This window comes from Pongo pygmaeus, chromosome 2, assembly GCF_028885625.2.
Source record: "Pongo pygmaeus isolate AG05252 chromosome 2, NHGRI_mPonPyg2-v2.0_pri, whole genome shotgun sequence".
Lineage (NCBI taxonomy): Eukaryota > Metazoa > Chordata > Mammalia > Primates > Hominidae > Pongo > Pongo pygmaeus.
The window spans coordinates 181,477,283-181,497,739 of record NC_085930.1 but is presented as its reverse complement, the minus strand read 5'-3'; the positions used below and the strand labels follow the sequence as shown (position 1 = coordinate 181,497,739).

The following is a 20,457-nucleotide window of genomic DNA, read 5'->3' as shown; positions in this document are numbered from 1 at the left end:
ACATGTCTTTTTTTTTTTTCTTAATTTCCCTGGGCTCCACGGATTGTGTGTATGTGTATGAATGAGAGAGAGAGAGAGAAAGAGAGAGAGAATTTCGTATGTTACTCAGATGGCATTTGGGAACGAACGGTGCTCAAAATAGAAATGGATAGTATTCACCCTCACTCTGCCAAGAACACAGAGTCCGACCATGTCTATGGAGAAGCAGATGGCATCATGTGGGGACACCTGAGGCAGGGAAGGTGTAATACCTAAACTGATTTTGATGTTGGCAAGAGTCCCCGTTTACCGACTGAGCATGAACGTGCCAACAGCTATTGAGAAAAGAGGTTAATTTCCTAACCCTCTGTCCCTGGCTGTATATGGACCTTTTTTGGCTTGTGAGTGATCAGGCTGTAATACTATTTCACTAATGGGTGGAATTTTTTTATGCTCCTTTTCTAAGAGATAAAATTTCACTATACCTACTGAGGGTGGGAATTCTTTACAAAGAATAAAGGAATAAAACAAAAAACATCTTTTTTTTGGTATATTTTAGACATTAATATATTAAAATGGAGATTTATTTATATTTAAAAAAAGGATGACTAGAATTTCTAAAGACCACCTGAAAAGCTTGCAATCTCCCACTCTCCTACTTTGCTTTCAAGTATATGCAGTGAAATCTTCAAGGATACTCTTCCCAGAGTTTTCCAAATTTCTATTTGCCTACTAATGTTTTAGTGGTCTTGTCACAACCTGAAAAAAATGCTATCTAATTCCATTCTGTTACTTTTGTTTTTAGTAAATGAGAGGTAAAACTGTAATCTGACTTCTATTTCTGGTCCAATTAAGATCTCAAATAGTTCATTTGCCACCTCTCACCTCTGTCTGTGCCTGGATATTTTAGCCTAAGATTGACTAAGTTACTCTGTTTCAAAGGCTAAATTGTTACGCTCCTTTTCTAAGAAATAAAAATGTTATTTTCTTTTTTTGAGATGGAGTCTTGCTCTGTTGCCCAGGCTGGAGAACAGTGGCGCGATCTCGGCTTACTGCAACCTCTGCCTCCCAGGTTCAAGCAATTCTCCTGCCTCAGGCTCCCGAGTAGCTGGGACTATAGGCATGTACTACCATGCCCGGCTAATTTTTGTATTTTTAGTAGAGACGGGTTTTCGCCATGTTGGCCAGGCTGGTCTTGAACTCCTGACCTCAGGTAATCCATCTGCCTTAGCCTCCCAAAGTGTTGGGATTACAGGCATGAGCCACCGCATCTGGCCAAAAATGTTTCTAAAATCTTTTTTCCCCCAACAATTAAGGACTGAAGACAACTATCATTATTTGCATTTTGTAGTAGGGGAAATTAAGGCAAAAAGAAGTGAAGGGATATGCCTCTAGTCACCTAGAAACCCAGCAACAGATCTGAGATTTCAACAGAGATTTGATACCCATGTCGAGAATCATGATAGCCTGCTGGTGGATGTAATATGAAAATGTCATTTATCAAACAATGATGATTATATGGATCGGGGACTAGTCAAAGAAGCACTGGAAACAAATGCTGAGGGTTTCTTAAGGGCCTGGCCCTGAGCTGGCTGCCTCACGTCTGTTTCATTTAATTTGGCAACATGGTCTGACAAATGTAAGCAGGAGTTTGTTCTATAATAGGCATACACTGAGAAAGCTCACACCTCCTCAGTGCCCATATATTCCAGACTATTTTTTTTTTTTTTTTTAGAGTCTGGGTCTCACTCTGTTGCCCAAGCTGGAGTGTAGTGGTGCAATCACAGCTCACTGCAACCTCAAACTCCTAGGTTCAAGGGATCCTCCCACTTCAGCCTCCGGTGTAGCTGGGACCTAGTGTGTGCCTCCATGCCTGGCTAAGTTTTTAAAAATTGTTTTAGAGAAAGGGTCTCACTATGCTGCTCAGGTTCCCGACCTAGCACTAGTTGCCTAGTGTGTATTCTTTCAGGGTTTCTATATGCAGATTCTTTCTGTCCCTCTCTAATAGCCAACAGGCAGGCTCCCTGTAAACATGACAAAGCCACTCCAATTTTGCTGGCCAAAAGGAAAAGCATCCTGGGCACAAGGGCTGAGTTAATGGAGAGCAAGTGGTAATTATCTGCTCTATTAGATCCCTCTTCCTCCAGCCCAATTTCATGGGAGCCTTGGTTTAAAAAACACTGGCTCTCTGACTAAACCTCAATAACAGATTAACCATAAATGCATTCCTGGAATTTACGTTCTTCCCGCCTCAGTGCTGTGTAAAATTATCAGGGAACATAGACCCACAAGGGTCAGGACAGGGAGCAGCATCAACTCCGATTCTGTTAGGGCAGCATAACATTTCATTTAACACAGATAAACGCATCTTCAAAGTCATCAGCACAGTGCTACAATCTTAAAATGCACAAGCTGATCCTGTTATTCTAGCGCCTGTATGAGGTTAATGTAGCTTTATGGAAATGTCGACTTTGGAGATATATTTTTCTTGTATAACATGGGAACCAAAGACATTCATATCTTCTGTGCTGGATCTGTTAAGAATAATAGACTTAATCACTCTAAGGCCAAACTAATTTAATTTTTGTTTTGCTGTCTGCTGTCTGTTTTACTGTCTGCTTATTGTTTAATGTTAATTTATCTCCCTCAGCAAGATAAGCTCTCATAGATAGTCCACATACCTCATAAGGCCCAGCACATAGTAGTAATTCAAGAAAAAAAAATCGATGATTGAATGATCATAATCTTATCATTGAAATGAACTTAGTTCTATAAATATGAAGCACTGCTTTAAGGCTTGCTTCCTGCATAAATATGGACGCAGAATCTTCAGTATCATAAGCCAGAATAAATGGGAAACAAACGTCCTATCCCAGGGGGTAGAATCCTTTCAACATAGCAAGTCCAGGTGATCTAGATGAATTCTAGGTTGATTTGCCTTGAGCCAAGGGTTTGGGCAAGATGCTCTTTGGGATCCCTTTTATTTACATGAAACATGCCCAAACTTAAGGGGAAAGAAAGCACCAGGTCTGAAAATAACAAAATAGAGACAGTTACTTGGAGAAAGACTCAGGGCACCTTTCTGTACTTTGGAGGTTTTGCCTGTAATCTCCATCCTGTCCCAAGTCTTCATCACTAGTCTCCATCCCAATGCTCCCCAGGCATGAGGTTACAAGACTGGCATCCTTTTAAGACTCACTCAACCTGTCATCTTTTCTAAGAAGTGTTCATTTGATTTTAAGCCTACCTTAGGTGCCATTCTTCAATTTTCCCTCTATACCTTGTGCATGTGTCAATCTTTAGGCCTTCCACATCATAATTTGCTTTAAAGCATCTGTGTCCTACCATTACCCACCAGACTGTGAGCTCCTTAAGGGCAGGGATCTTAGTCATCTTTGTCCATCTAATACTTAAGCAGTGCCTCTATTTGATGTATAAAACTCCAATAACTGTAAGTTGAAATCAATTCAACTTATCAGAAACAATGTATTTTTTTTTTTCACCTAAATGGTAGAAGGCTTTGGTACAAACCCTACTTTCTAGAAAATATTTCCCTTTTTACTCAAGAACTAAATAAAGTAGACAAAGCTCTCAATGCTTAACGCTCTGTAGGCATGCAATAAATCCAAGTTTCCTGGGAGGGAGGCTGTAAAAACAACAACAACAATAACAAAACAACAACAATAAAAATATAAGTATCCTTTAGAATGTTAAAAACATTTTTGGCTAAACATTGCATTTGTAAATCTCTTGGTCATTCCAAATTTTCTGAGTAAGAGGTATATAAATAAACATCATAAATCAGTGCATCATAGCTGCAGAACCTGAGGGGTTTTTGGACATTAAATAGTTATTCTTAAGGGAAGTTAGTATTTTTCTTATTTTCTTATGAATAGCAGAAGCTAAAAATATGAAGGAAAAGAGGCAACATGCCCCAATCATTTACAAGGGACACCTTTTCATAAAGGATTTAATTCACAAATACTCTACAAAGATTTGTTGCCTTAAGGTGAAAAGGTGAAAGGATATCAGAGATCGTCTTCTAGTTTAACCCCTTTATTTAATGAATTAAGGAAATTTGGAGAGCAATAGTTTAGTTGCTAAAATCGACTCAACTCTTTAATATGACAATTATGAAGCACAGATATATTAATTTTCATTTTTCTTCTGTTACAAAATATACTTAAGTGTTAAGAAGAACACTTAAACAGCTGGCTAGGACTCCCATACAACTCAGACATCAGCAGCTTTCTTTTCAAAGGCCCACAACGCCTGTTTATAAAGTGTTCATGGTAACACTTTAAGGCTGCTTCCTTCATAAATATGGACTGGGACTCTTCAGTATCGTAAGCCAGAATAGATGGGAAACAAATGTCCGATTCTGGAGGAAAAATCCTTTCAACATAGCAAGTCCAGGTGATCTAGATGAATTTTAGGTTGAGTTGTCTTGAGCCAAAGGTTCACGCAAGATGCTCTTTGGGATCCCTTTTATTTACATGAAATATGCTCAAACTTAAGGGGAAAAATATTTTTGAGAGCCTGGAGGTAAGAAAGTAAAGTAAAATAACAAGCCTATCTATGGTTCTCACCTTGGCCACAAGTGGGATATATCATTATTTTGGCCACGTGCGTAAGAACTTACTGGTGGTTAATGAAATTAACAAATACGCTAAAGAGTATGTGCTTTACAACTAGAAGCTCCTCTAGCAACAAGTTCAATGAAAAAGACAGCTGCCCCTTGGGAGGAAGACACTGTTCTTTTCAACTGCAGAAGCCAGGTCCTAAAGAACCTTGAGGAGACTAGATTGACAAAGGCTATTCTAATAAAAAGTATTACGATGTATCCAACTCAAATTGCTTCTCCTTGATACCCATGTGCCAAGATCCAAAGTTAAAGGCTTGAATTCAAAAGGCCACTCACTACAAGAGTTCAGCTTCAAGACACTGAGGAAGGTCATCTTCAAACTAAAATTAGGCTGTTTTCATTCTATTAAATCTCAGGAAAATTATTCACAAATAGAATGAGAATTTATTATGCTCATATTCCCATCACTTTAATAACTTTCTGAGAGCACTGACAAATCTAATTTAAAAAGATAAATTTAGACTCTAGCTCCTATAATTAAGAAAAATACTGTTCCTAATGCGAAGTTTTCTTAAACTGCCATTTAAATTTAGGCAAGTCATTTATTTGATTAGGCAAGCCTTGGGCTTTTTGAGGGGGGAAGAAACAACATGTATTGATTACTAGATTCTGCACTGTTTTTTGTCTGGCATATTCAAATGCCTCATGCCAGCAACCGCATTTGGAAAAGTGCTTGGGGAGCTTTTGTTCTGTGCCCAGGAGCCACTGTGTCATGGAAAACCTTGGATCAGACTACACGTTTGTATAGGTATCCCTATGAGGCACTAGTGGGCTGCTGCCCCACACAGGGCAGGACTGCAGCAAGAGGGGGTGCCCTTCTTGGGGCAGAGCCTTCACTTCCCATATTTCTAAGACAGCAGTGGAGGCAGGGCACGGGGAATTGGGAGGCACTGGCCTTTATCCCAACTCGGCTAGCTACCACTTTCAACAACTTTTCTGTGCTTCACTTTTTTCTAAAACAGCACAACTAGAAGCTATTTTCTAAGGATTTACCACCAATGGAAGCCACAGGCCTGGGAAAAAATGAAAAGACATTTAAAAATTTCCCCCAATGCTAGTTTTATACATGGATTGTGATTTCTGTTAGTTCAGAATTGCTGTTCTTGCCAGCCCTCTCCCATTGAGTCGTCCCTGGCCAGTAAAATAACAAGCCCATGAAAACACATCCGAAGGCACATATAGCACAGTAAGATGAATGATCTGTGTATCAGTGAATATGAATCTAATCTTTCATGAACCTATCAAAAGAAGCTTTACCTTCTCTGTGTTCTCTTCACTAGAACTAATTTCCAAGAGGATAATCACTTTTTGTTCTGTCATAAAAATTACCAGGTTTGCCAGGTCCTCCAAAGTCAAGCTCAAATGTCACCTCTTTCAAGAAATCTTTCCTGATCTTTTAAACCAGATGGTCTCTGCCTCCTTCAAACTCCCAAAGCACTTTTTTCCTCTGACACTAAATGTTCCATGGCCATTTTAAAAATGGATATTATGCTCCTAGAGGTAGGGTCTTATGTGATTTCTCATCTTGGTCTCCACTGAAGGCCCACAGGGCTCCACTGTACTGAAATCCATCAAAGTGCTTGAGTGCAGAGTAGGGGGTGGAGACTGGGACAGGGTTTTCTGTGTAACTAGAACGGGTTCCATATGTGAAGGAACAGAATAGTATCATGCATAAAAGGAAATAACAGAAATGCTTCTATACTGACACTGGTTTTGTGTGTCAGTAGGTAAGCAGGGAAGTAGCAGCATTTTGGTTGTCTTGGTTTTATGGTGATCTCCCATTCCCTTTACCTGATTCTCTGATTAGGACTTTTGGTAACAGAACATTCTGTCACCATTAACTTTTGCTTGACATTGGATTATTTCTAAATACAGTTTGGCTGTCTTCTGATCGGGCATTTTCAGAGGAAATGAAGTTAGGTTAAACAAATACTACGTGAAAGGCTACATTTGATTTCGAGAGCCAAGAGTGTTTCCTCGGTATGGAGTCTTATGAAGAATCTCCTATTTGCTCTGGTTAATTTGATATTGCATTGCCCATAGTTACAGAGTACAATCCCCATCTGTACATCACCCACAGCTATTTCACATTGGTAAACATGTTTGTCCTGATGGTTACTGAATATTTAAAGAGGTAACATCTCTTCCTGGGTCTTATTTCCCTCTGCACTCATGACTAATATAATGCTATTACATAGTGTGAACTTGAATTTGACAATTTTCTTTAGATAATTTCTCTCCATTATCTGGCTTGATGAAAGGGAAAAAAAAGGGCATATTATTCTATGTAAGGAAATCAGGATCTTTAGACTGTTTAGAAATTCCAAATGGAGAATAAAGGGAACAACTCCGGGTATAAAACGCAGGGCTCAAGTCAAAGGAAGCCTCTGAACAAGAAGGAAGAGGGTCTTAGTGCAAGCAAATAAAAATGTACAATTGAGATTTCATCCCGCAAGCCAAAGCTACAGAAGCTTCAGGAGCATCCTCACCCCCACCTCACCTCTTGTTTCTGTCCTCCAGCTGTAGTGTGTACACCATGTCATCAGCAGCATGTGTCTTGGAGTTACTGTCTCCCCATTTTAGCTTCAGGCTCTGAGGACCAGCAGCAGTACATTCTAGCCTAGGAGGCAAGGGTGGTAATGGCCGAGTTTTTGCTTTAATGAACTGACTAAATGGTCCAGCTCCAATTTCATTTATAGCCTGAATTCTGATCCTAGAGAAAGGGAAAAAAAAAATACAGACAATGCAGGTTAAAGCAGCAGCAATTCTTCATTCAAAATAAACGTTGAGCGCAGTATTTATTACTTGTCCCTAAAGCAATAACATAGAATGAAGAAAAACAAGTTAAAGTAACTCAAGACAAATAGAAGCACAGGGTTGCTCAGTGGACAGACTATAGTCTCCATTTAAAAAAAAATAATAGCAAAAAAGCATAGTAGCAAGATATCTCTTAGTTCTTTAATTTAAAAAAAAAATATGTTTGTTGTCTCAGGGAAGATATCCTAAAGATACGCTTTTATATTTTGTCCTAGTTACCCTTTAGCTGCCTCATGGTCAGTTTCGGAAGTAGGTGAGCTATCAAGAGTAAACTAAATGGGGGAACAAATGAGTCTCCTTCAGAGTCAAAAACAAAGGACAACTCATCAGCAGGACATTTCATGTCTCCCTTTTGCCAGCCTCATCCAACAATCTCTGCAAGTCCTTATTTAGAGCTAAGCATGCAGATATTGTTAGTAACGGGATAGCATCCAGATGTGCAAAAATCTTAGCTGGATGTTTGCTATGTGCAGCACAGAGTTACGGATAAGAAAGATATTACCTTAATCATCTATGAATTTAAAATCGAAGAGTTAAAATGTATATATAAAATGTTATTTTAGGCCAGGTGCAGTGGCTCACACCTGTAATTCTAGCACTTTGAGAAGCCGAGGCAGGAGGATTGCCTGAGTCCATGAGTTTGAGACCAGGCTGGGCCACCTAGTGAGACCCCATCTCTACAAAAAAATGATTTAGTGGGCATAGTGGCACATGCTTGTGGTCCCCGTACTTGGGAGGTTGTGGTGGGAGAATTGTTTGAGCAACACAAAATGAACTAAAAGAAAATTGGTACTGAGGAGTAGAGGGTTGCTATAAAGATACCTGAAAATGTGGAAATGGCTTTGGAAGAAGTGGGTAATGGGCAGACACTGGAAGAGTCTGGAGAGCTCAGAAGAAGACAGGAAAGTCTGGAACTTCTTAGACACTGATTAAGTGGTCATGACCAAAGTGTTGATGGAAATATGGGCAGTGAAGGCCATGCTGTGGAGGTCTCAGATGGAAATGAGGAACTTTTGGGAACTGGAGCAAAGAACTTGACTGCATTGTTTCCATGTCCTAGGGCTTTGTGGAAGGCTGAACTTAAGAGTGATAACTTAGGGTATCTGGCAAAAGAAATTTCTAAGAGTAAAGTGTTCAAGAGGTGACCTGGCTGCTTCTAACAACTTATGATCAGATATGGGAGCAAAGGAATGACTTAAAGTTGGAACTTATAATTAAAAGGGAAGCAGAGAGTAACAATTTAGAAAATTTGCAGCCTGGCCATGTGGTAGAGAAGGAAAGAGTACTTTCAGGAAAAGAATCAATGCAGTCTGTAGAGCAACCACTTGCTAGAGAGATTAGTAGGATTAAAAGGGAGCCTGGTACTAATATTCAAGATAATGGGAAAAAGCCCTTAGAGGGCATTTCACAAATCTTGGAGACATGGCCCCTCTCCTCCAAAGGCCTAGGAGGACTGAATAATTAAAGGTTTATTGAGGGCTCGTTAGAAGCATATGCTGGCACCACACGTTTTGTACAGCCTACAGAACCAAAGGTTTTGTACAGTTTACAGTTTATTATAAGCCAAACAAATCTCTTTTCTTTATACATTAAAAAAAAGTGATGTGGAGAGGCAAAGGAACTAAAATAGCTAATGCAAAATTTAAAAATAAGAATAAAGTTTGAAGAACCACACTACCTGATTTTAGGACTTAGTATAAAGCTACAGTAATCAAGAGAGTGTGGTACCAGTGAAGAGAAGAACACCTAGATCAATACAAGAGAACAGAGACTCCAGAAATAGACCTACACAAACGTGGGCAATTGACTTTTGACAAAGGTGCAAAAGCAATCCAATGGAGAAAAGATAGTCTTTTTAACAAATGGTGTTGAAATAATTGGATATCAATAGGAGGAAAATAAACCTCAGCTTCAACCTCATACCTTACACAAAACTTTGCTCAAAAGGGACCACAGATCTAAATGTAGAATATTAAACTTTAAAGAAGAAAACACAGAAGAAAATCTACTACCTAGAATTAACTAAAGAGTTTTTGGATATGACATGAAAAGCATGATCTTACATAAAAGAAAAAAATAAAAAACTGGGTTTCATCAAACTTTGAAACTTTTGCACTGCTAAGAGAATGAAAACAACTAGAGACTGGAAGAATGTATGTACCAATATTACATCTGACAAATGATTTGTATCCAGAATGTATAATGACCTCCCAAAATTCAGTTAAGGAAATAATCCATTAAAAATGGGCGGAAGACTAGAATAGACACTTCACCAAAGAGGAAATACAGATGGCAAATAAGGACACAAAAACATGTTTGACATCATTAGCCATTAGAAAAATGCAAACTAAATTCGCAGTGTAATACCATTATGTTAAAAAAAGTGCTGGCAGGGATAAGGTACAACTGGAACTCTCCTATTTTGCTAGTGATAATGAAAACTGGCATCGCCACATAGGAAAACAGTTGCCTTTTAAATATATGCTTATTACATGACCCAGCAATCCCAATCCCAGGTATTTACTCTAGAAAAATTAATATTTATGTTCACACAAAAACCTGCACGCAAATGTTTACAGCAGCTCTACTTATAATCACCTAAAACTAGATAAATATCTGCCTCATAGTTTGGAACGTAGTAAATACTCATCTCTGATAAAGTAGAGCAAAAACTCCATTACAAAGGGCCTTACTTTTCCCAGATTCTATTACACTGGGGCTGCATCAAGTCTTTTGTAGATAAAGCAATGTAAGTCTCTCGGTATAACACTGAAAGACTAAAACTCTTCCTTGCCTCCCACATGAGTCTTATAAGATTGCTTTATGGTATTAATAGAACAGTTTCTTTCTATGATTGCAATATAACATATTTTTCGGCAACTGGAAATGAAAAATCTTTTTAAAAAAGCAGTCATCACGATAGTAGAAATTACTACCCTCTTTCCCTTCTCAGGAAAAGGAAATTAAGCCGGACATTAAGTTTTAGTCTTTCTTCAACAGTGTAACACATTTCCTCACCTACAAGGTTTATATTACGGTCCTTCCAGTGTCCAAACTACCATTCCTTCCCTTTACTCTAGGTACAAACATTCCTAGATTCCAGAGGCCAAGATCCTTTCTGCCATCTGCTGGCTCACCTTGTATTCTAGGTGATCCTACCCTTTGCTCTGTGCCACCTGAATAGCTCTTAGCTACTTTAATACACAAAAGAAAATGAGGTAATGAGTTCCTTAAGATTGTTGTTCTATTCTACTCAAGAAAAAAAAAATGCTAAGAGATTTAAATCACTTATAAGAATTTAAAAATAGTTTAGAAGATATTTAGAAGTATCAAGATATAAAAAAAATTTAGATTTGATGTTTGGCTTCTGTTGTAAATTCATTTACTTCCTCAAAGCCTCCCTAGTATTTTGGTAAGTACTAGGTTCTTTATATCTTTAGCTCTATGGTTCTCTAATCTTTCACTGAGTATTTCCTAGACATATAATCCTAGCCTTAACACACACCACGGCCACCACCACCACCACCACCACCACCAAGAAAACTGTGGTAGCATTTAACACTCTTTAGCAGTGTGGCCTCTTTGGGAATCCTGCTCATCAATTTGGAGACCTTGGGGAAATTACTGAACACTTTTAAGTAACAGTTTCCTTATCTATAAATTGGGGACAGTGACTTTTTCTGCAATTACAAAGATTACTTAACTAAGATAAGGGATGTAAGAAGCACTTTCCAATTTTTAATATTTTATACTCCACAGTAAAATCAGAAGAGGATTCAAGGCAGCCAAAAGCACTAGCAAACTTTCAAGTGTTAATTTTTGGAGTCATTAACCTGATGACTTCTTTGAGAGTGTTACGCCCTCCCAACAGTGCCGGCACAGGGGCAGGTCTTCACTGCGGCTGCACTATTATACCACCTCACTTTATAACATGAGTAACTTGCTGATCCCACTTCCTCCAAGTAATGGCCAAGGACTCAGCAAAAGCTGAAAGGATGGGCTTCTTTCTAGGCCATCCGCAGCAAGGTGAGAGTGAGACAAAGATCTCAGGAACTGAAGAAAATAACAATGGCAACCATCACTACACACATTGAGAACTTGCTGTGTTCCAGAAAATGCACTACAGAGTGGGAACTACTATTACATCTGCCTTTAGAGATGAGGAAACCAAAGTTAAATGCAGAGAGGTTAAATAACTTGATCTAAATGAAAGAGTGACTACTAGGGGTTGAAAGCTAGGTTTGACATCTACAATATCATCTCTGATTATCTATACTGACCCCATAAGGTAGGAGCTACTTTGTCTGTTTTACAACTGAAGAAACTGCAGCTCAGCTAGGTCATGTCAGACACATGTTAGATCCAGGCATGAACAGAACTCCCTTTAGGTGCAAAGGCCTGTGTGTCTGGCACACCATACTCTTATATTGTAACAGGGACCAAATACAGCTACAAATCCTACCAAATGACCATTTTTAATTCCACACTTTCAGTTCAACGATGACTGTCTGCCAAGGAAGCAGGCATTTAGAAGAGTCAACAAGTTTACTTCACTTTATTTAAACAGCATCTGGCCCTGAAATCAACTACCTAGATTTTAAAATACTCAATTCAACCTATCCTACATTTTTACAAAAACACAGTTTGTTTCAGTGAAAATACATGAACATTTACATGTACAGCTGATGCACTGAGCTAACATTAATTATTTCTAATGATGATGTAACATTCAAAATGGAAAAAAACTGAGGAACTGATAAAATGGAATGAGATGATGTCTTGTTGCATTCTGGTGAAAATATTAAGGCCTCTGAGCACAGGAGGCTGAGACAGCTGAATGAGGACTAAGGCAGTTACTGTTTGTTTTGGTTTAGGGTGAAAAACACAGTATGTGAAAATAATTTCCTAATTCCAGTGAGAGGTGACATTGGACTAATGGGCAAAACAAACATTAACCGGAGGAACCACTCCAAGAATTCACCTCAGAAAATAAAAACTGAATTTTAAGTTTTATTAAATTAATTAGAGTCTATCCAAAACCCAAACTTGAGAAGTTTTCTCTTTAGTTCAAGTAACATGCTAATCTTGAAACTTAGATAAAATATGCAGGTCTCTTTGTTTTGTTTAATTTGCATTATGTCAGTTTAAAAAATCTTCAGCTCTGCAAATTAAGTACAAGGGAAGTAGCATTTTCCTTTCCAATTTGGAGAAGTGATGTAATCCCAAGCAAATTCTTCTTGGCTAGGCTGATGTGAAAAATCTCTTCATGTTTCCGGGAGTCTGCAATATCTATCAATATACTAATATTATTGATTAAACAAATCAAATAAATCAAAGAACCACATTCTTTATAAATTTTGATTAAAAATCCACTATTAAAGGACCAAATTTTACATGCCAAATACACTCTTGCTTTAGAAGATCATAGCCTTCTACAATGCACTTTATATATATACATATACATAATCAAATTTCTACTACAAAATATATTAAAAGAAGAATGACTTTCGAAACAAACCATCCTTAGCTGGGAAGACTTCCCTCATCAGGACTGGCCATCCCAGAGCTCAGGATGTCGAGAGTGTGGGTGTGAGGGAGACTGAGAGGGCCCGCAGGTAAAGGGCTAGGGTAGGAGAGGCCTGAGAAGCAAAAGATGGGCTGGCTTTTACAACACCCCTGCCCTAGATTATCATCTAATTAAGAAAAACATGAAAGAAGAGAATAATCATCAGAAAATGTCTGAAGTATGAAATAATAGCAAACACCGAAAATCCCTTTTGGCGGGGAAAAGATGGGCTCAGAGTAAAGTTATTCATAGAAGGCTTCCTGGAGGAGGAGTCAGAACTGGTCTCCCACCAAGCTCCTGCTCCTGAAAGCTCCTTTGACACCAATGCCACCATTCCAGCTCCAGGCACTGAGACTTGCTCTTCTCATACCCTGCTCTGGAGGCAAAAAAACCTTGAAGGATAAGGTTTCTACAGATAAGATCTCTACCTATAATCTGGTCACAACCCATCTTTGAGTTCATTTCTTCCCTACCAAACATTAACAACAGATTTTCTGATAATTTATTTACTACGTGTCAGGCCCCATACTAGGTACCTGACCTCTTATCAAAATATCCAACAACTCTGTTAAGTAGTGAAAATTATTATCCCCTTTTTATTGGTCAGGAAACTGAAGCACAGAGAGCTGAAATAACTTCCCAAAGTTTGCAGAGACAATAAATGAAGGATAGGATTGAAGTCAAGGCTGTCTGACTCCAGTCTGCTACCACTGAACTACTCAGAACTTGTCTCCTAGTAAAGCCCACCTCACCTTGTTACGACAAAATGATTTATGATTCACTTCTTGGCAGCCTAACATAGTGCTTACCATATAGTAAGGGCTCAATACATGTTATTTTTAAGCCTTTTTTCTTAGCAAAAGTAGTACAAATGAGCAAAACAAACAAATCTACTTTAAGTTTTGGTTGCCTGCCAGCTCAGTATGAGTCAGGCATATAATAAGGTTGTTTAAAAAAAAGTAATCTCAGGCAACCTCACTAACTGCTCAGTATGGAGAACAAGGAAGGCAACAATCCTGGTCTGCTCTGAGCCAGCCAACCAGACCATTCCTGGAGGTCTGGGCACTGCACGTCAGCGAGGCCACCAAAAACCTGAAAACATTTAAAGAAGAGGATGGAGGCAGTTATAGGAAACCTATGCTAGTGAAGACAGTGTAAATGATGGTGGGATGGTTAAATAAGAGACAGCTGACACTATAACGTAATGATGTTTAGGCCCCCTCTGGGGCCAATTGCGGTCTGCAGGTGTAGGCCTCAGACACCTGTATTTTGAAAAGGTTCTCCAGGCAACTCTTACATACACTGACATTTAAGAATCACTGCTCTAGGGCCAAGGTTTTCAAGTTTCATAAGCATCGAAATCTCCTGAAAGGCTAATTGAAGCACCAAGTGCTAGGCCCCACCCCTAGATTTTCTAATTAAGTAGGTTTGGGGTGGAGCCTGATAATTTGCATTTTATCGAGTTCCCAGGTGATGCTAATGCTGTTGGTCCAGGGACCACACTTTGAGAATCACTGCTGTTGAGAAAGTTCTAAGGTCAGCAGCAGTTGATTTTAGATATAGAGAGGTTTATCCACAAATAGAATGGACTGCCTGGTGAGTGGAAGCTAGAACCACTGCCCCTGTCACTGAAGATGCTCAAGCCAAGGACTGGGAAGGGGTGATACCAGGTGATCCGATGACACTCTTATCTTGCCAAATCTGACTATTTGGCTGGAAGCACACAAAGCAAAGTTAGGTTTTCATTTTTAATAATACTGTTTTCCTTCAAACTAAAGGACAAATTCCATTTCTAACTCAATTATAAACTTAAAGGAATGCCTTTAAAGTAGTGTTGTAATTCTAGTGAAATTTCTACAGAGTGTGTCAGCAAGCCAATGGGTAGTTTGCTATAATAGCACCCATGGAGAAATGACCGATCCATTGAAGAAGCTTTTTTGCATTAGTACATTTACTAGAGAGGTGTACAACCCTGTCCTGGCAACACACAGAAAAAATAAGCTTGGTATGAGAACAATATGTAACTGCTGAAGTCTTGAAAAAAAAAAAAAGAAAATCAAACAAAAGAAACAAGTCTTTTATCCAAGCTCCCTGGTCTGCTTAAAATGTTTCATTCCACATGTTTTTATCTAGAACATCATGATCTGTTCATTTATATTTTAACCAATTTATAGGACAGAAAAAAGGTGAAATAAAAGTTGATTGGGCCAAAATTATACCTTTGGTTCCTTGAAATACTCATTTTGTATTTCACTATGATTATTGCAATTATGTTTTTGAAACATAAAACAACAAGACTGTGGGTTGACCACAGTTCTATTAATACTATATAGTATACCCAATTGTGTACTACAGAAACTAAAATTCCTAAAGCCATAAACCAGTTGGTCTTAAGTATGAATTACTATTATTATTTTTTACTGTTTATATTTCTTTATTGAAAAAATACTCATTTACTGATACGGGCATACCAATATCTTAGTTATAAACATTAGCAAGCAAAACTATTAACTGAACTTGGTCCCTAATATTTAGTTTATGATTTCATGATATAAAATATAAAATGTACTATTATTAAATGATAAATACTGACTCATAAAATGTAATTCAGATTTAGTGAACAATGGATTAAAATTGGAAACAATTTAAATATGATAATTCATATTTGAAATTTTTTTCTATTTGTATATAAACAGAAATGGGTATGTAAAATTGTCCTACAAGTTAACCAGAAATAAACTACTATAGAATGATATTGAACACACTTTGAATTTTTAAGGTTTTGATTGATTTTCATTCATTTGGTAGCCTATTCATTTTGAAAAATCAGCCTGTACTTCAAGATGTAAAAGAAAAAGCAAGTATGAATTATTTTTACCTCAAGTATGTAATGTCCAATTTATAATTTATTGATTGGCCAGCAAAGACTGTCTAAAGTTTTTTTCCCCCCCAAGATCAAACATCTGCCTTTTCTAAAGCTATTCAATTTCCATCTGTCTAAAATGGTATCTTCAAAATTATCTTATAAGGAAAAGGTGGCATTCTCCCAACGTGAGTTTCTTTTCACATTCGGCTCAATATACTAGCCTTGGCATATTAATACTGAATTAAATTATTTATGCTGCATTCATAAAACACTTTTTAAATAGGGTCTTGAGGTTTTACTATCCAAATCTAAGCTCACCTTTCCATAGTTCCTACACTACTAAACCATTTCATCTTCTCCATAACAGAACTATCCTCTGAGGTGCTTTCTGGTACGTGGAAGATATTTTTGATAATTTCAATGGTTACCTGGCGTTTCCTTAGTAAACAATGATTCTCAACATGTGTTCCCTCAGTTGAACCCTTGAGCTCCAGATATTTGTTTAGAAGTCATCAACAACTATAGGTTGTTTAATAAAAGTCAACATATCTCCAATGCCATCCTTTTAGAAATCTTAAAAGTTTTACCATCATTTAAGCCACCGTTAAGGTCGGCACAATTTCTGGAAGAAGCCAAATTCTTGGGCTAACATATTGCCAAAGCCCTTTTATAATTTCTGACTTGAATGTTCAGAGGACTGACTTGAGGATTTGAGTCCACTCTGGGGTAGAGACGGGTGCGGGCCACAGTGGACAAAAAACCGTCCAGTGAGTCCCTGAACCAGTGTGGCTTTTTCACAGGTCTTCTGGCCTGAGGGATCAAGGTGAGACAATACCCTGGACATCTGGGCTCTTAGAAACAGCTGGGAGATGACATTCACTTGGTCATTTTCCCCGAGAGGTTTACTTAGATCCCCAAGTGCTGATGTGCTGACGCAGATTTCTACTCCCCTGCACTCACCGGTAGGTGGTTTCTGGAAGGAGATCTTTCATAACATGCGTGGTGGTGTTGCCCACGGTAATGCTAGTGTCTCCTAGATCAATGGTGTATGCAAGGATTTCAGATCCGTTATTGCACGGCTCTTCCCAGTTCAGTACAAGGCACGCAGAAGGTGAATCAGGGTAGGCATCAAGGGGCTCCTCCTCCAGGACACAGAGAGTGGAGACAGGGTCAGGGGCAGATGCTGGCGTCTGGCAAAGGACAAGTTCACTATACGGCCCTGCCCCTGCTTGATTGAAGGCCTACAAAACAGAACAGCAAGACAAAGGCCATATTACACCATTAGCACATTTTGATGCCTCTGAGTTAGCTGCCATTAAATAAATCTAAAGTAGTACACATTTCCACACACGCAGGTAGAAATAAATCCTAGAAAATGTCTACTATCTGATGACCACCTTCCAAAGAATGCTAACCACATTTTTTCCATTATTAAAGCAAAATATGGCCACCATCGTTTCTTATGACAAATCATTTAAAAACAATATTTTATATTTGCATGACCTATTTCAGTTTATACATTATCTTACACAATCTTCATAATAACCCCCTGTGGTAGATCTTAAATGGTAGGTATTCTTATCCGCCTTTTACAGAGACGGGAACTCAGAGTCAGATGATAACTTAGGCCTCAGATTTAGAGGCAAAGCTGGGACCGGAATCCAGTTCATCTGACTTTTAAGTCTAGAGCTGTCCTGGAATAGCAATAGGAAAAGGCATCTTCTATCTTCCACATGAATAATAAACTCATCCCTGAAGTCAATCCTCAGCGCTCATCTGACTTTACCCAAGAAAAACAGCTGACACCTTGATCACTCCCAGGTCTTTCAAATGCTTATTCATCACTAGGTCTCCAAGATGCCACACTTATTTCTCCTCCTACCTTACCTGCTGCTGCTACTCAATCACCTTTCCTGGTTGCCACCATCACCCTGATCTCTTAACGCTGGTGAGTATCAGCCCTCAGTACTTGGGTACCTCCTCCTTTCTACCTCTACTCAAACTTTTGGAGATGTCATCTTGTCTGAAGGAGTAAACCCCACTGACAACCTACTCCCAAATTTGGATGTGCAGCCCAGACCCCTGCTTTGAATACCAGTCTAGGGTATCTGTATTCAACCACTGAGTATCTCCACTTGCATGTCCAACAGGCATCTCAAACTCAAATGTCCACACAGCTCCTCATCCCCATCCCATCCCTCCTTACAAAAACCTGACTGCATCTCCTGTGGTTTCCCTCATCCTTCAGAGCACTCAAGTCATAACTAAGTCATCTCTGGACACCTTTCTTCCTCTCACACCCCTCTCCAGGCCATCAGCACATCCTGTATTACTCTAGTCCAACTACTCTCTCTCCCATCTGGTTATTCTAATGACCTCCTAGCTGGTATCTATGTTGGCCCTTGCCCAATAGTCTAAACTCACAGCAATCAGAGTGATTCAGTGAAAATATGAATCAGGATTATTGAGATTTTTGGTTCAAATTCCTTCAGTGGGCTTCCATCTTATTCAGAATAAACTTTGAAGTTCTTATGAAACCCTACAGGATTATATGATCTGCTGTTCACCACCATTCCCCTTCGAAAACCCATTAGCACTGTGACTTCATTGCCTGCTACTCTCCCCTTTACTGACTCTGCTCCAGCTACACTGTCTTCCCTGCTGCTCCACAGGGACACCAAGTTTGCTGCCTCCTCAAGGCCTTTGCACTTGGCTGCTCCTCCTGTCCAGAAAGCTTTTTCTCCAGACATCTGCACAGCTCGCTCAATCACTTTCATTTGAGAGAAGGTCTGTAGGTGCCACCTGTTCAGCGAGTCCTCTCTGAACACATTTCAACTTTGCAATCCTTCCCCTGCGGTCTTCCACATTTCCTATTTCCCTTCTTTGCTGTACTTTACATCATGACACTTATTACCAACATAGTATATAGTACTCCTCTGATTAGAATGCAAGTTACATAAGGGCAAAGTTGCCTGTCTGGCTCACTGTTGTATTTCTGGCAACTGTACCTGATACAGAGTATGTGTTCAATAAATGTTATCAAAAAGATTTTCTTTTTTACAAAGATAAAAACATCTGGCAGCTTTCTTACAAAAGTGAATGTACTCTAAAACTTAGTTTTCATTTAGTTTACTGGACAGCTTATGAGGTCGAATTACAAAACTAAAGGAGATTGAGGTTTTTGTTTTTTTTTTTTTTTTTTTTTTTTTGAGACTCTGTCTCTGTCTGGAGTGCAGTGGCATAATCTCAGTTCACTGCAACCTCTGCTTGCCAGGCTCAAGTGATCCTCCCACCTTAGCCTCCTGAGTAGCTGGAACCACAGGCACATACCACCACAACCAGCTAAGTTTGAGCTCTTAAATCAAGGTCTAAAACAAAACTTATAACTCCTTTGTTAATTTCAAAGAAGCAGGCTTAAAGCATTTATTTGCTATTAAATCACAGTTGAAACTCTACTGCAATACTTCGTCATACCCATTTCTGTTTCATTACAACACCTGAATACCTCAATTCTCTTTTTGGAAAAATTTTAACATCACAAATTATTTTATGAGTATATATTTCGAGATTTTGGTACTGATATAAATGTATCACAGGGGCAAAAAATTGGATATCATGGAGCCCAATGTTTGTATCAACTAGGGCTTTGTATCACCATATCACAGAAGGACAGGAACATGGCTTTTAAGAGTTGGAGCTTAGTTCAAACCTTGATTCCATCATTTAACAACTGTGTGATCTTAGGTTAGTTAATTTCTCTGAGCTTGTTTCCTCAGCTGTAAAATGGGGACAGTAATGCCTAATTCATAGAATCACTGTAAAGATTAAATCAGTTAATAGGTAAAATCCTGGCAGAGTATCAGGCCAACAGTAGGAGCTACACTTCCTTCCTTCCCACTGGGAAAATTATGAACAAAATAGTATTTTCTCTATTTTTTCAAACACCTTTTTATTGTGTACTACTTTTATACTTACAGAAAAGTTGCAAAAATAGTACAGAGAAATTTCTGTCTCTCTCTTGCTCTGCTTTTCTGAAGAGAAACATGTTACAGAACTACAGAATAATGATCAAAACCGGGAAATTATCACTGGTGGCTGGGCACGGTGGCTGACATCTGGAATCCCAGCACTTTGCGAGGCCAAGGCGGGTGGATCACCTGAGGTCAGGAGTTCGAGACCAGCCTGGCCAACCTGGTGAAACCCTATCTCTACTAAAAATACAAAAATTAGCCAGGCGTGGTGGCAGGCGCCTGTAATCCTGGCTACTCAGGAGGCTGAGATAGGAGAATCACTTGAACCGGTGGGGCGGAGGTCGCAGTGAGCCAAGATCGCGCCACTGCACTCCAGCCTGGGCGACAGAGCGCGACTCCATCTCAAAAAAAAAAGAAAAGAAAAAAGAGAAAAATTATCACTGATACTATACTATTAACATACAGACCTAATCAGAATCTTACCAATTCTTCCAATGTTCTTTTTCTACTCCAGGATCCTACTTTCTTTTTAACTAGCTTGGCTCTATGGAAAACATTTCTTGATTTACACCACTTTTTATTAACAGTTTTCAAATGAAATTTAATTCAAAAT

The 20,457-nt window shown here is 38.8% G+C and overlaps 1 protein-coding gene across 11 annotated transcripts in view; it reads right to left on the bottom strand.

Moving 5' to 3' along the window:
* Positions 1 to 20,457, bottom strand: part of FNDC3B (fibronectin type III domain containing 3B) — a 361,515-nt gene that overhangs the window by 30,716 nt on the left and 310,342 nt on the right. For all 11 annotated transcript variants that reach the window (XM_054482960.2, XM_054482961.2, XM_054482962.2 and 8 more), the window contains 2 exons: positions 16,834 to 17,114; positions 7,125 to 7,337 (listed from right to left, as the gene is read on the bottom strand). In XM_054482960.2, coding sequence (XP_054338935.1) covers positions 7,125 to 7,337; positions 16,834 to 17,114 — 494 coding nt within the window. The remainder of the gene's footprint in view (positions 1 to 7,124; positions 7,338 to 16,833; positions 17,115 to 20,457) is intronic.